General features: G+C 38.6%; 1 protein-coding gene and 1 long non-coding RNA gene across 2 annotated transcripts; one reads left to right on the top strand and one right to left on the bottom strand.

The window, feature by feature from the left end:
• The first annotated feature begins 5,446 nt into the window (after window positions 1–5,446).
• On the top strand, window positions 5,447–12,148 carry LOC137949646 (putative UDP-glucuronate:xylan alpha-glucuronosyltransferase 3). The gene is made up of 5 exons (XM_068795762.1): window positions 5,447–5,626; window positions 6,301–6,375; window positions 9,536–9,739; window positions 9,978–10,630; window positions 10,727–12,148. The coding sequence occupies exons 2-5, from the start codon at window positions 6,311–6,313 to the stop codon at window positions 11,776–11,778; spliced, it is 1,974 nt and encodes a 657-aa protein (XP_068651863.1). The 5' UTR covers window positions 5,447–5,626; window positions 6,301–6,310; the 3' UTR covers window positions 11,779–12,148.
• Window positions 12,149–12,888: 740 nt separating this feature from the next.
• On the bottom strand, window positions 12,889–14,479 carry LOC137950866 (uncharacterized). The gene is made up of 3 exons (XR_011112008.1): window positions 14,419–14,479; window positions 14,157–14,199; window positions 12,889–14,023 (listed from the first exon to the last, which is right to left on the bottom strand). It is a non-coding gene; the product is annotated as an uncharacterized lncRNA (long non-coding RNA).
• Window positions 14,480–16,664: the final 2,185 nt, after the last annotated feature.

The following is a 16,664-nucleotide window of genomic DNA, read 5'->3' as shown; positions in this document are numbered from 1 at the left end:
AATCCAGCCAAAATGGAGGGAGGAGTTGGGAATTATCCTTCATTGGTACTTCCAACGGGTGTACTTCCAATTGGTACTTCCAATCCTGTTTTTCCCTATGATTTATGCCCTTTTATCTACTAAGAAGGGGGGGTTAGTCTTTATTTTCATGATAAACAAAGGGAAGGGGCCCCTTTCCTATCTATGAATAAAATTGTTGTATAACAAAACAGAGAGGGGCTTCCCTCCCCATGCCAAATGAGGGAGAGGGTGGTTCCTCTATTTGTTATTGTCGATCTCCCTTATTAAGAAGGGTACCTCCTCCGCTTCTCACTCTTTTAAAGTTATACAATGAACCTACATATATTTTCTTAAAATAAATGGGTGCCCCTTGACGGTTACATGGCATGTGATGGTGCAAGCATGTTAATTTACGTTTAAACTATGGTTATATTGAATTTTTTAGAAATAAATTTTTTTATATTATTCTATTTGCTCAACATGAAGTTTTTAACTTGGTAGTCATATTTTATACTATTCTATTTGGTCAATTTATCAAATAGTATATATGTATAATGTTGATTTATATACCTCGGTATTATATATATATATTGAATTTCTACAAATTTAGTTGGTTATCAAAAGGATAAATCGATACATGTGATCCACCTTTGGTTTCATAGGTTCCAAATTGAGGCCTCTCTCCCTCTCAAGGTTCAAATAGGATAAATCTCCTATGCATTCATAGTTCAAATGACTACAAAATGTTTGCATGCAATGTCATCTAACTCTACTGCCATCTCTTATGAAGAAAACCTTGCACTATTTACAATTCAATCCATCTCTTTGACAATCATATTTTTTTCCCGCGTGAGAAAGATAATTGGAAGATAAAGGAAACATGTAATGTATTTTTTATATTTTATTTTGTCTCCGGGGTTGATCAACTCATAAAGGACCTCGATACGAAGATCCCATTGGAGTTTCAAGATTTGCAACAGAAGGCATTCGGTCTCTACGGTCCACTTTTCATTTAATGGATGAGCCATCTATTAAGGACTCGTAAGGAGGTAAAAGTGAACAAATTTATAGACTAGGCTGACCATTAGATATCTTGTGTTTATCCTTATACTGAGGTAAATATTACAAATTACTCTATTATATTTTTTTTTTTGTTTTTTTAGCTTAAAATATTAATTTTGATAATATTGTGTATTATAGGATAAGTTTGATGTTGACTTAAACAGTAATGCAACAAGAACAAGTTGTTGTGTATGCTATATTGGGTGTTGCATTTTGACAACGCTGGATTATTACACACGCTTGGTATCGAAGGACTGAAAATGGTTGTGCATGAATGTGTTTGAGGGGGAGAGGTTCCTGGTGATTAAATATTAGATATTGTGTTTTAAAATATCAATTGCTTTTTCTGATAGTCAAAATTTCAGTTACAGAGACATTCACAAGTAAATATGGAAAATGTTAGGAAATAGAATGTTTGACATACTACTGGGTAAAAATATCTTATAGAGGAGATGCCATGTATTAAACTTACATTATATTTTTCTTTCAAATGTATTACTAATATAATATACTTACATGCACATTTCTTGCTTAATGTGTAGAATACAAATTACTTCGATAGTGAATAATTTCGTATTACTCATCTCTAGGTGGATTGAAGGATTTGAAGAACAATATGGAAGTATAACTTTTTTATAAATATAAAATATTACTTTAAACAAATAACATTCTAATTTTTGTTATTTTTCATAGGAAGAGATGGAGTGGTTGGTATGAGAGTCATAGGAAGTTGGTGAAATAGTAGATGAGAGTGCCATTGTGCGACAAATTTGTAGAGCTCAATCTAGGTACGTTAAGGAGTCGGATTTGTCTCAACTGCCTCTACCCAATAATGCCTGACTATCTTCCTCTCAATAGACAACACGTGAAGATGATGAGTTGTGGGAGACTAAAGAGGCGTTATGCTAAACTTAAAATAGTTGAGAACTGTACGACATCATGCTGACGAGTTTGATTATCGTGTTGAGGAGCAAGAACGTAAAACGAAGAACTTAGAATCATAGATGCAATTGTTCTTTAAGTGGATACTCAAAGCCAGCCATCCTCAAATCCTCTCGCTAATGGTGTATATTTTTTAATTTGTGTAATTTGTATATTTTTTAAATTTTAAAACATGTTTATTTTTCAAACAAAAATAATTTTATTATATATATATATATTTTTTATATTTTATTATTTATTTATTGATGAAATCATTTACTAGAAACGGCCAATTTTTTTTTCAAGATATACTTAAAATGATAAAAACTACCAACAAAATTGCATTTTTACTAGCACGAGTGAATCTCTACCAGTAATCTAGAAATAAATTCCCTAGTAAAAATTCAAAATAAATATTTATTAAAAAATTAAAACAATAAAAACTGCCAACAAACTTGAATTTTGTTGGCAGAAGTGAATCAATGCCAATAACTTTTTAGAAAAAACACTCGCTAGCGGGAATTCAAAATAAATATTTATTTATTATTATTATTATTTTAATTTCTAACGACAAATTAGAGTTTCACAGGCAGAGGAAACATCCAACAAAAAATAAAGATTGTTGAAAGAATCGAAACCTAGGAATTCCAAATACGCCAGTAGAAGCGAAATTTCTTGGAGACATACTACTTGAGATGTGGATATATGGTATAAATAGGGTAAAAAATAAAAATACAAAAACTAACTTCAATAAAATAGACTTCTTGCTTTGATATTATATAGAAGTTCGGTTTAGTGATCAATCTTAAAAGGACTAATGAAATTCCCCAGGTAATAAAGATAAGATTGTTTAGAATATTCTTTGTACAAACACATTGCACTTTTATTTAAGCTCATGTCGAAAAGTGTAAAAAAAATGGCATGATTTTTTTTTTGACATTTGTGCCATTTTTGTAGACGAAAAAAGTTTTCTCTTAATTCTTTTTGATTCCTCTTGCCTCTAAGAAATATTAAAAAGGATAGAAAAATATGTTTCCTATTTCTCCAAAAAGAAAAATAAACCAAAAAATACAAAATATTTTTTATAGCTTACCTCTCACTTCAACTTTACTTTTTGATCATTTATAAAAAAATAGTTTTTTAGTATAACACAAAAATCATCACTAATCTTCCCATTGTTTTTCATGACAACGCAAATGCAAGAAAACTAGTTAAGGAGACTCTTTTTTTTTTTTTTTTTTTTGTTGAGAAAATTGGTAAAAAATAAAATTTCCATCATTTTATTTTTCCATGACAACACTAACGATACTAATACAAAAGGTAGAATAGGAGGGTGGTTATTGTTGGATCAAGCTGATATCCTCAATTTACGCTTCAGAGTGTCGAATAGAATGAATGAGGCTGAGGGTAGTACCAGGTCCTGACACCCTTGAAGAGTTACTAAAGGGAAGAACTAATTTGTGACTTTTTGTTATCGCCATGCTGATTCCATCTTTTGACTTGTGCTAGCCTTCAAATATCAAAAGCCTTCAGTGTATCTGATAGGATACAATGATGGGACTCTCTCCACCGAAGAGGCTTTTCAATGGATTCCCATGATTAAACAAGTTGCAGATTTCTGTCTCGGTCTCACACCTCTCCTTATTGCAACCAGAACCCAGAATGGATAAGCCATTCCGTGGATATAATTTCTGGTAGTGTTTCTTCTTCACCAACGAATAATGATTGCAAAGTCTCATGACTCATGACCATGAACCTGCATTTTTTTCTGATATTTTCACGAGTGAAGTAATTCTGAGTTTTATGGGCATGGGTCCCCGTGAAAGCCATATCCAAACAGAAGAAAGACTAAACTGGCTGTAGGTCCGAACATAAATAACGGACAGCTCCAGCCAGCAGAAGCAGCGATTGCTTTGCTTCCAAAACAAATACACTTCCCTTGTCACCCTTGTACGCTTCTTCTCTCCTTTCCCGTTTCTCCAAGGATTCCTCCCCGCACTCGGGGCTTGGTTTGATCCTGACAGCCCCAACGAAGCTTCGCACAGAAGACGTTCCTTTTCCCCAGTTACTAACACCCGAGACAACGCTATAACAAGTGCATTCGTTGGAGAACAGAGAAATTCCCCAGTTATCTAAAATTGAGGAAGACAGAGACGTAGCGATGGGTGCAAGGCTGCCTTCATGGTACACAAACGGAGCGGCAGACTTCCACCAAAACTCTTCTGGTGACTGACTGCTGGTAATGCCAAATGTCAGGCTTCTTTTGGATGGAGAAGTCGTTGGAAACAGTCCCAACTGTGCAAAATGTAAATGCTGTAATCATTCTGTAGGTCGGGCTTTTCCTGTCTTTTGCTTTTTCTTGATCATGGCCAAATGATTTATCTTCTGTGTCAACTGGCCGGCTCTTGAAGATTGGTTGGTGCTCTTCTCAAAGTGAAAGCAGCTGTTTCTCTGCTACTTCTTCCTCAAATATTCAAATTCAAGTTGGTCCTTTTTCTGTGTGGATTAATAACTGCGAGACACTAAAACACTTCAACCCAATGCTAATCAATAGATTTATTTATTATGATTTTCAAATTTAAGTAAGAAAAGTCAAACGAACTCATTGGCAAATGGGTTTTTTCAGTTTTTTTTTTTCTTTTTTTCTGATTCTGTTTCTATCCATTTCATCTCAACTGTTTCTACATGGCTTGTTTTTTCAAAGCCATATCTCCCTTTGGTTCAGAAATAACTATCAACACCATTTTAGAAGAAACCTAATTGACATCTTTCTTGCTTTAAAAAGGTAAACTGATAAGATTTAAGACAAATAATTAGTTGGTCATTATTGATTTTCATAAATAATTAGAACAGGTGAGAATGCCAATGATGCCCTCTTCTTTTTCCCACTGTCTTCTTATGTTCCCATCTTCTCATTTTAATCATAAGGCCTATGTACTTGATACACAATTCTCCGCTTTTTTGCAGGTGAAATGGATGAGAGATTCATTTGGGTGACATTTTTCACTCAAGTATAAGATAAAAACACATTTCTTGCAGACAAAATAAACATGGCTTAATTTCATTGAGTTATTTTCGATTGCAATTGTTGAAAGAAAGGGTGTGGTAGGTCAATTAGGTTCCTTCAATCCATTAGAGAAGTGCTTGGAAGTGGGGACACCCTCAATCCATATCAATGGTCCATATTGAGCTTCTGAGGGTGCCCCATTTGGACCCACAAAATAGAACAAGCAAACTACGCACAAGCTTTTAATGGGACCCGTGAGTCAACCCTGTAACAGTCTCCGAGGTGGGTATTTCAATTGCTTGTCAAATAAGGTTCATCTCATGCTTTAACTTGGGATTAGAAGCTTTAACCTCTTCTTATGGATTATTAGATTTGGAAGGTGAAAAATAGCCCAATATTGAAGTAATTTAAAGGGCTCGTCGTGTGGCAAGAAAAGAAAAAACACACATTCAAGTCGCAAGTGTGCCCAAGAGACCAGACTCTCTCTCTCTCCTGTCTCCTCCAGCCTCCAGCTAATTTTCTAACACCACCGCTTTTGGAGGCTCCATTACATTTCAGTTTTCAGTTCTAGTCAAACCTCTTCTTCCGAGTTCCCAGTCCAGAACGCTCTTGCAGATCGAATCTCCGGAATCGCAGGTAAGGAATGGTTCTCTGCCGCTTCTCACTCTCAATTTCTTTTGTGTGCGATAGTAGTTCTTTTTGTGGTGGCTTCTAATCTCTTGGGGAACTTCTTGTTTCTTTCAATCTCGCCTAGTTCTATTTTTTTTTTTTTTTTTCCGGCTTTGGTTTAGTATACATCTTATCTGCTCGATGTCTGAGAATGTCACTACGTTGCTTAGTGAAATTTTTATCGTTATTTTGCCTCGCTTTGGCTCCTGCTATACATGTTCTCTGTGAATCCGTTTCTGCAATATCGCTTGTTTTTTCGAATTCTACGTGCAGTCTTTTGATTAAGTTTTCCTGTTGTGATGCGTAATCTCTCGATGTTGATGCTTCCTGTAAACCAGACCCGTCGAGTTCTCCCGTTCATTGTGTATTGCTCTTTTCTATTTCATAAGCTAGGATCTGTTTACAGAGTCTCTTGCATTTGACTTCCTTTCTATGTTTTGATGTATGGATTTGAACGCCATTCGATTTCTTAGTTGGATAATCTTCTGATCTGCGTCTCCTAGCTTTCACGTAGTCTGCGAATTTTGTTTATTTATTTATTGTAAATTCATTTGTCTTTTCCTCGTAAGATGTTACTGGGACTTTTTAGTTTTTCGCTGTGGTGTGTATAATGTGTACAATGATGCCTTCGCCTGCTGCAGCCTGGTCAAGATGAGAGGGGCGATTGGGACTTCACCTCTTTCGGCTGAAGCAAGGCACCGGTCATTTGGATCAATGTAAGCTTCTTCTTGTTTTAATCACAAACGGGAGTTTTATTATTTTATTTTATGTATGTAAATGGAATTCCCCTTGCATTGGACTTGTATGCTCAAACCGAAACCTGAAATAAGAACTAAAGTCAATTTTTTTTAAAAGGTTGAAATCCTTTCTTGAAGTTCTCTTTCAATCAGGACTGTACCGGTTTGGCCAATTGCATAATTACGCTGGCATCTTAAAGTTGTGGTTGTAATTGTTTTCCTATGATGAATATTTCGGAAAATGCAAATTATAATGAACATGAGATGGGTTATGTTGTTAATAAGAAGTCTTAAACAGTCAAAGCATTAAGTTATGATAACTAAAGGATTTGGTGAAACACATCTTATTTTGCATCTTTTGGCTGTCTCAAGGATCTTTTCTATGACTCTCTCAAGTGGATGGACAAGTGTAGAGTAGCAGCTCATTTTCTTCCCCTTGCTTCCACCCACAGCTCACCTTCTAGCAAAAAAATCAAAATTTCTCTCATAGAGATTATCAGAGAAGCTTGATAGCTAGATGGTTGAAGTTGTTGGGTGGAGGGGTAGCTTTGTCTTTATAAACCAAGGATAGGTGGTGCAGCAATCTCACATTGACTTCGAGGTTTCTTCATAGTGCAACTTCCAAAAGGGGACCACATGGGGCATTTTTGTGCATCTTCTCATGCTTTTGGCCGAAGTGCTTCATGTTAGGCGTCTTGGACCTTGAAAAAATAGCTAGACGAACCCTGCAGAAGATGATTTAGAGTGAAGCAGTATTTGAGGTAGGATGATATGTGACTTGTTGCACTCTGTTCTATTTCCCTGTCACTGTGCAAAAGCAATTAGAGGAAAATATTTCCTTAAATGCTTGGTGATTTCAACTAAATTGCATTATGTTTCAATTTAGAAAATTGTGATGGCATATTGGAGCACTGATGGATGAAGAAGCTTCTACGTGCCCCTAAACATTGATAAATGATTTGTCACAACTCAAGAAAGACGACAATAAAGATGGCATCGAAGATCAGACTTCAACGTGGTGAAAAGCTATTTTTGTCCATATTCAGAAAGCTACATGTGGTATTTTTATAGTCACTATGTGACTGTCAAGGTTGGCAGTTTGAGGTCTCCTGAATACTCAAAAAGCTCAAGTGTATCTCTGGTTGTTTTTTTGGTTGGTGATGCAACTCTGTAAAATACTTGCACTAAGCCAAAATCCTTACTAGAATTGCAAGGTTCATTTGCATGGATTGACGGTTCTTCTGCTTCTATCATGGACACAACTGCTTTCAGGAGGCATTTAGTCACCCCCCTTACAGATTGAACCACCTTAAATTGCTTGTATCTTGCCTGTTGATGTATTTCTTCTGTTGGTTTGCGGATGCATGACAAAATACATCTGAAGAGTTAATTTAAAAATCATTGCATTAAAGAGTATCGTCTGAGTGGTCCACTTTTGCTAACACTGTCTTTTTGTGTTACTCCACCTCATAGGACATAGAGTCAATACATGCCTTCAGTGAACAAGCTTCAGTGGCAACAAAAAAAAAAGTGGAACTTTTGGGGATCCCTATGTTATGTGTCTAGGTTTCCTTCTAATCTTATTTTGTCCTATTTCTTCAGATCAGTGAGCGGATTTCACTTTTTTTCTTTATGAGTTACTAAATTCTATCTAGTCTGCTTATCATGAGTTATTTGAAGGGATTGAAAACATGAGTTTTCATAGTCTTCCATGCACAGAATGCATGTGTTCGTAAAAGAATTCCTCTCTATCGCCTAGCAGATATTATAAACAATAACATGAGAAAGACAGTTGACAAAACTATTCTTTTTCATACTCTCATATGCAAATAAACTGCTTAGCACTGTTGACTCTGGAAGTTTGATTAAATACCATTACATAGCCTCTACTCGTTTTGCTAAGTCCTTGCAAGAGTTGCTGCCATGTGCTGGCTTCTGGGTGCATATATGGTCAGCTTCTGATTATTACTGTGATGCTGATATATCATTCAACTACTCCGTCAATGAGTTCGCTTACCCACAGATGACTGATTGTTACCATTGGCTTTGTTGGCTTAAACATTAGCAGGTCCTCCTTTAGTGTACCTATGGCTTCTTCCTCTGGAATGGTAGTTCACTTATTCAGATAAAGCAACTCCAAGCCCATAGTATACATAAGGATAACCCTTATTGATGTGAAACTCAGTAACAGATAAGATTTCATTTCATAACGATTTCTCATCCTCTGACCGGGACAATATGGAGCATATTTGTACATTTGAAAGTTTAGATTCCCATCTTGCCCCCATTTCCAATTGTAATAAGTCAGCTACTATGTAGCTTTGAAACCTTAACTATAAAGTTTCTCTAATTAATCTCTTGTAATTGCTCTTATAGTTTGACTGTTAGTTGGCCAAGATCATATATGAAATTCTGTAGAGTATGCTTTTTGAATGAAGTAGGGATATATTAAGATTGAGAAAGGATTTCTAGTGACAGAGAGAGGGTTGTAATTACTTTATTTATTTATTTATTTTTTTGGTAACAAAGGTAAAGGGAATCACTGGTGATCATTACTTGTTCGAGTGGGAAGACAGCGCCTCCCCCCCTTCTTGGACTGTTTTTTTTAAAGGCTCAAAATTTATTGAGAACAAGATTAGATATACAAAGGAGGTGCGGAGCTTGGGGCGGCGAAGGCCCCCAAGAAATATGAAGAAATACTGAGCAGGCAAACAAATTCATCCAAGAGACAATTTTTAATGTATCTTAGATGAAATTGAAGATTTATGTAAGAATATATACATATCCCGGTAGCACACTTCGAGAAGTGCTATAGCATTGCTGATACCAAGGATAGGGAAGGGGTCTCTAGGCAGTAACTCGCTGTAGGAACCTTGCTTCTGCTCTGACCATGACTTGGCACTTTCGTATTGGGACATATATTTTATCTTTTTCATTTTTTATGTACCTGTTCTGCTTGTATTCTCTCTTCCGAGGAAGCTTTCTTGATGGATTCCTTTATCCTCATTGTTAATAAAAAAAGTTGCAATCACTCTTGATTTGCTTTACATGCATTCCATTTAATTAAGTGTTATTTACTCTCATAATTCTTGTCTAAATGAACCTCTAATATAGACCTTCTATTGTACTTGGCTAACAGCGATGACTCAAACAAAAGGAGATTTCAAAAAAGTAAAGGCTTCAAAGATACTGAAAAAGCCCCTTACACATCGGTGCAAGACAGGAGCTCTAGCTGCAAATTTCTTTCTTTGAAATTAGTTCTAGTTATTATAGTATGTGGGACATTTCTCATGCTGCTTCTTTCTCCAACCTCCTACCAAAATGACCCACGTCTTGGTCCTAGGTATGGTTGTTTCTCACATGTCTAATTTGTTATTCACTTTCACGAGTTTCTCAATGTATGCTTTTACAGGTGTTTTTTTTTTTTTTTTTTTTTAAATTTGAGCAAATTTCAGTGGCTTTTAAAATAATGAATGCCAATTTTTACCCACAGAAACTGTGCTACAAATATTTATCTGATGTAGTGTTATATTTGTGAGTGTATCAGAATCTTGTTTATATTAATATGATCGCTAATGCAGGTCAAGATTAGTTGACATTGGTTGGATATGGGAGAGGGCTGTTGCTGCAGATCTGCGTTATGTGTCAGATTCTGAGATTGATTGGACTAAGATCAAAGACATTGTCAAGCAATTGGTTGAAAGAAAACAGCGAAATTTGAAGATTGCTTTGTTGAATTTTAATGTTAGTGAGATCAGCTGCTGGCGGCAGTTGACACTCAGTGCAGAATCTGTTGTTCTATACTTGGATTACGCCAACATTAGTCTCACATGGGAGGCGCTATATCCAGAATGGATTGATGAAGAAGAAGAATCCGAAGTTCCAGTTTGTCCGTCTCTACCTGAGCCACAGATCCCAAAAGGATCAAAGTTCGATCTTGTGGCCGTGAAACTTCCATGTCGTCGCCAGCAATCAAAAAATTGGTCAAGGGACATAGCTCGGTTACATCTGCAGCTTGCAGCTGCAAAAGTTGCCGCTTCCTCTAGAAGCAATAATCCAGTGCATGTGCTCTTTGTTACAGAATGCTTTCCCATTCCAAACCTCTTCACATGCAACGAGCTGATTGTACGGGAAGGAAACACATGGATGTACAAGACGAACTTGAGATCAATTAGGGAAAAGCTCAAGCTTCCAATTGGGTCTTGTGAACTTTCAGTTCCTCTGAAAGCCAAAGGTTAGTTATAAAATTGTCTTTTATGTTTGTACAGAGTACACTGGCTTCTTTTTAGTTTCTGTACTGATTGATTGTAGTATTATAATGTGCGAACAGAGCGACCATATTTGGGTAGTGCACATCGAGAAGCATATGCAACAATACTACATTCTGCTCATGTATACGTATGTGGGGCTATAGCTGCAGCTCAGAGTATCCGCCTGTCAGGTTCTATGAGAGACCTTGTTATTCTCGTAGATGAAACAATCAGTGAGTACCACAGGGGAGGCCTGGCAGCCGCAGGGTGGAAAATTCGGACCATTCAGAGGATCAGGAACCCAAAGGCAGAGCGAGATGCTTACAATGAGTGGAACTACAGTAAATTCCGACTCTGGCAGCTGACAGACTATGACAAGATAATCTTCATAGATGCTGATCTGCTCATCTTGCGGAACATTGACTTTCTATTTGGGATGCCAGAGATATCAGCAACAGGAAATAATGCGACTTTATTTAACTCAGGCGTCATGGTAATTGAGCCTTCCAACTGCACGTTCAAGTTGCTTATGGATCACATAAACGAGATCGAATCCTATAATGGCGGGGATCAGGGGTACTTGAATGAGATATTTACATGGTGGCATCGCATCCCAAAGCATATGAATTTTCTCAAACATTTCTGGGTTGGCGACGAAGAGGAAAAGAAAGTGCAGAAAACGCGTTTGTTTGGAGCAGACCCTCCCATTTTGTATGTTCTCCATTATCTTGGTAACAAGCCATGGGTGTGCTTCCGTGACTTTGATTGTAACTGGAATGTGGACATATTACAGGAGTTTGCAAGCGATGTGGCACATGCAAAGTGGTGGAGAGTGCACGACAAAATGCCTGAAAATTTACAGAAGTTCTGTTTATTGAGGTCGAAGCAGAAGGCGCAGCTAGAGTGGGATCGCCGGCAGGCAGAAAAAGCCAAGTACCCGGATGAGCATTGGAAGAGGAACATCACTGATCCACGTCTGAAGACGTGCATCGATGAATTTTGTTTCTGGGAGAGCATGTTGTGGCACTGGGGTGAGACCAATTGGACCGATGACGGCACTGTTCCGTCCATGCCCGCAGTTAACACAGCGGGGCAGAAAAAGACAACCGCATCATCACTCCCTGGATTGTAGCTTCTTTCATTGCAATTATAGAGCTTGTACCATGGTGCGCCGTATCACTGTTTAAGCATGGTCAGAACGGTTGAAGTTTGTCGGAATCTCGGGCATCTTTCACTGGATAGCCCATGCGTAACAGTCCAGAGGGTTGTCGAACGGATGGATACCCTTTCTCGGTACATCTTTGTCGATTTCTAGCTTACAGAAAACAAACAGAGGCTAACCAGATCAAGATTCTGCATTCCTTCAAACGGAGCCATAGAATAAGAAAATTCAATTCGGTACTGCTTCATACAGTCTTTGTTTTTTTTTTTTTTTTGGTAGTCAGATTCATATGCGTGGACACCGTTGTTAGTTTAATTTAAACGTTCTAGTTTTTCGATGAGGATTTACCTTGTTAGCACTCAGAATAACTAAGCTAGTCTCTCTGAGGTTGCTTTCTTAATGTGCAGTGAGTTCGACATATTTTCAGAAAGGAGGTTCTCAATTTTCTTTTAAAGAGTAATTAAGAGTATGCAGCGAGCGCGTCCATTCATAAATATATCAGCCACGATTGATGTTGATACAGTAAAATGCTGTGCGCCTATTATCCTCTCAACTCTGTCACGGAGAACTCATCTATTCGTATTTAAAGCTCTTATCAACCCCTGTGCAAGAGCTTTCAACAACAACTGAACAAGATATACTACAAACTCTCCGTTGCAGGAAGGTTGTTAGGAGCCATTACAACAGCATCACTGAGCAGCACAACGGGGATCGGGGATTAGTGAAAAGCTATTCTAGCTCGGTGAACAAATGCTCTTCGTTTTCTACGAGGAGCTATTCGAAAGCCTTTTAACGGACAGTACTTGAATTCCTACATTGTAAGAGCAGACACACCATTATCCGCAGGTTGCAGGCCCAAAATGGTTGCTCATTTGCTCAAAAGTGCATGGGGTTTCCTTATTGCCGTTGCAATTTGATTCATCCAGTACTCTTTTAAGCGACCCGAAGCTCCAGGTTGCTTGGGTACTGGGTAAAGATCCTTCTTGCATATTAACTTGAAGGAATACCAAAAGGCAGGTGAATTAAACTACCACACACTCACTGGCATCAATCATCTTCAAGTGGGTCTATTTTTATACTTGTTTCAAAAAAAAAAAAAAAAAAAAAACTTCTGAATCCACGTGAATGCCTGTATCTATGTAATATTCAACCTCCTTCCTCATGCCAACCTGGAAAAGTAGAAACAGTCACTCGTCACTCTCCAGGAGGTATTAATTTCAGTCTTTGGGTTTCCTCCAATACAAATTTGAAGGGTTCTATTCAGTATTGGCCGGGTTAGAAAATCTCAGTTTTAACAGGAGCAGAGAGGCTCTGCAAATAGGGAGGAGAAAAACTAGTAATTTGGTTGGAGAATCGGCAAACAAAAAGTGGCTATGTTAAAGAGGAGAGAGGGAGGATTCGTTGTGCATTAATGGCCAAGGCCGGGATGGAAACGTAGTACCATCAGAATTCAGACCCACTGGTTGTCATATTGGTTTGGTTGCCGTACATATACTCATCAACATTCTTCGGGACCCCCCCCCCAACGTCAGAGCGGTGATGACTGGAAACTGGAATTCGAAACGGTTTCGATTGCGGATGCAAGTTTGTGAGTTGTGACTGTCTGCTCTCCCATCCGCCTCGCCTATGGATAGACACATCAGGTTGAGTCGATTGGGGAGAGATTTAACATGAACATTAGTCAGACGAATCAGAGTCTGAGTAGAATGATTCAATTTGACTTGATCAGCCACCAAGACCATTTTCTTTGGGGGCCTGAGATGAACACGGAATGACTGGGATTTTGGGGGTCTCAAGTACAGAGGTAGTAAGGTGGACGTTGCAGTAGGGAATAAGGAAAACATGAAATGATATTACACGGGAAAAAAGGAAAAACAAGCGTGAACAGAGAGGGAAACAAAGAATGAACAGAGAGGGAGAGCTTCAGGAGCAAGACAGAATGATAAGAGTTACTGTGGCCATGCCATTAAAGCCTGTCGCCCATTGCCTCCGCTACGTGATTGGAAGGACCGAGCACGGCCCACCCCTAGATCGAGTCGCAGTCTTCTTTGGGCTGGATGTGGTTAATACTTGAACCGAGTGTGGTATTGAGCTCTAAGCAACCAGGCATCCGGACCAGTACCGAGTGACCACGTAGTACACTGTCGGTAGCTCGCTGCCCGCGAGTGCCGACACTGCCCGGTGCCCGAACTTGTTCGCCACCGTAGGGCCTCACCTGACAAATAGTAGAAAATGAGGAATAGGAAGAAACAGAGAATAAAGATAGAATAGATTTCTCTTTTATTTTCAAAAGCTTGCTCAAACACACAGTGATCATATCTAGTAAGATTGCAAAAAGAAAGACGTACCTAAAAATTAAAATCTCGTATGATTCGGTCGCTGTGCGCCAGCCTGCCAGGTAAAAGAAAAGCTCCGTTAGCAATCGGCATCCAGCGGCAGCTTGTGATTAAGATGAAGGAACGAAGGAAGAGAAATTACTAATCAGAGAGAGAGAGAGAGAGAGGTTTGGGCATTTGGCGTCGTGGGAGTGTCGGCAAGGAGGGCCAAACCTTCTCCATCGCGGCCAGTATGTCACTCGCACACACGCTCGCCAATTTAATTAGTATTTACCTTCCGCGCTTTTGTCCACCCTTCTCCCACGTTTGGGTCTACTGCTTTGCTGCATCTTCTCCCCGTCGGCGCGCCTTTTCCATTCCATATGGCGTATCCTCTTCAGTAGTCACTTCGTCTGTGAAAATGGGTATATACCATATCAAGCATAAGACAAACGTTTCTTAAGATTTTCCTGTCTCAATCTCTTCTACCCTTTTGCTTTTTGCTGATAAGAAGACCCGATGAATGAATTGTTTTAACTAGCAATGAGAAACTTTTTCTTAAACCATAGAAAGAATTAAGCTTTTGAAACATAATGACATTAGTAAAGGAGAGGGGACTGCCAAAAACAGCAACGATTCGACTGGCATTAGTAAAGCTGGGGACTGCCTCTGCCCTTTCCTCATCGAGAAGAATCAATCAGCTAATAAAATAAAGAAAAAAAAAGGAGAGGAAAACGATGTTTCTTCTCTTCACTCACAAACAAATGACAAATGATTGCCGACGATTATTTTTTTGCTGCGATGCTTTCCAGTTTCCAAAAGCGATAATCACCAGGCATCAAAACTTTCACCTCCCTTTTGATTGCTGCTTTTGCTCAAACAAGATAATTGAGATGTGATAAACCCCAAATAATTGAAAAGATTAGGAACGACGCATTAAGGAAAAGAAGGAACCTTATCATTTTACTAATGACTCGTCTTAGAACAGAAAAAAAGCAACCGTGACTCGGTCGCCGTTCACTTTTTTGTGAACACAGTGAATAGAAAAAAGGGGAAAAAGAAAGAGCAGCAGCTCAGTCAGAGTCAACCTCAATTTAATGGATTAATAAGTGTTACAGCGAGGCCTTGACTGTACCACCGGGCTTCGGCCATCCTCTCCTCCCGGCGTTCCTTGCAGTTTTGTGCTTTCGTGCGAAGAAAAGTACTATCTAGGATCATCTTCTTGATGATCCCACAAGTGACTCGTCCTTCTCTTGTAATCGATAGACATTTGACTTTCTTGGTCGAAAGTAAAGGCGTAATTTCTGTTCACTTATGGGTGAAGAGAGAGAGAGAGAGAGAGAGAGAGTAAAAACTACGTGAACGAGAGTGCTACTTCAGCTTTTTAATGTAGCTATCGATTCTGGAGAGAGAGAGAGAGTAAAAACTACGTGAACGAGAGTGCTACTTCAGCTTTTTAATGTAGCTATCGATTCTGGATTGCAAACTGCGATTCTAACATTTGCTTGGCTGTTTGGGACCGTAGCCTTGAACGAACCTAATTCCAACCGGTTCTGGAACAAGGCCCCGACTTCTTCTGGTTTACTCTCTTTTTTTTTCTGGGAAAGAAAAACGACGCCTAGCGCGAGGGCAATGAAGATAAATGTATCGGTCTTTGAGGAAGAAGGGCTAGATTAGCTTTTTCCACATTGATTAGAGAATCTTCTCGGGAAACTTCTCCCTGCTTTCTGCAATTATTGAACTTGGCCTTTCTCTCTCCACCCACATTTTATATACTTTGTTTAAGCTTTGCCTGAGGAGAGATCAGGGATCAAAGCAGTTAAAAAGTGATACATTAATTATGTAATATCTAAACTGTGCAGCATTTCTTGAGACAATTGATTAATCCGACTGTATTCGGCCATTGCCTCTTTCTTTTGTTTCTTATGCTAGCAACATGGAATGCGGTTTGTCACTCTGTGAGGAACAAACTACCAGCAAAAAGCTGACCCTTCCATTTAACCGTAAAGTAACTGTTCCTCAGCTTAATACAGAAAATGAAGGCTCCCTAACTTGACTGTTAAACCCAGATTAATCAAATTCTCAGCAAGTTGGACCCCTTTTTAAGCCTGAAATCTGTCGATTTGATCCGCTAAACTGTCCACATTCTACGACATCAACATTTTTCCCTTTCGATTATCGAATTCCAGAAAGAAAGACACGGCACATCTAGCACAGTTGAACTTTTTATCCAATTTTTAAGTTCCAACTTCCAACCTATGCAAAATAAAAATTTCGGTCATTAACGTAATCGAAGTAGCTGTTATTAATTCCACAGATCCCATCTTTCCTCAAGACTCGTTTGTCTCATTCCGTCGTTTACAGAAACGTCTGCTGTGGGTGGCATCGCTGAAGTGACAGAAGCTGGAAACGAGTCAATCGATTGCGGAATTGAATTGAAGTGCATGGAAGATGGGGATAGCGTGAGCCACATGAGCAACTCAAACAAGTTTACATCATTTGGCGATGGTCCACCAAATACCCGATTTTCTACGAGAGAAA

This window comes from Aristolochia californica, unplaced genomic scaffold (assembly GCF_029961685.1).
Source record: "Aristolochia californica isolate CCGP_79_NKW_82.1479 unplaced genomic scaffold, dmAriCali1.0.hap1 SCAF_14, whole genome shotgun sequence".
NCBI lineage: Eukaryota > Viridiplantae > Streptophyta > Magnoliopsida > Piperales > Aristolochiaceae > Aristolochia > Aristolochia californica.
The sequence above is the reverse complement of the archived record's forward strand: the minus strand, read 5'-3'. Positions and strand labels throughout refer to the sequence as shown.

Excerpts from the sequence above, each read along its gene's own strand:
- LOC137949646 (XM_068795762.1), top strand. The coding sequence starts at position 6,311 with ATGAGAGGGGCGATTGGGACTTCACCTCTTTCGGCTGAAGCAAGGCAC. Across the intron at positions 9,740-9,977 it reads GACCCACGTCTTGGTCCTAG|GTCAAGATTAGTTGACATTG; the intron begins GTATGGTTGTTT and ends TCGCTAATGCAG. Across the intron at positions 10,631-10,726 it reads AGTTCCTCTGAAAGCCAAAG|AGCGACCATATTTGGGTAGT; the intron begins GTTAGTTATAAA and ends ATGTGCGAACAG.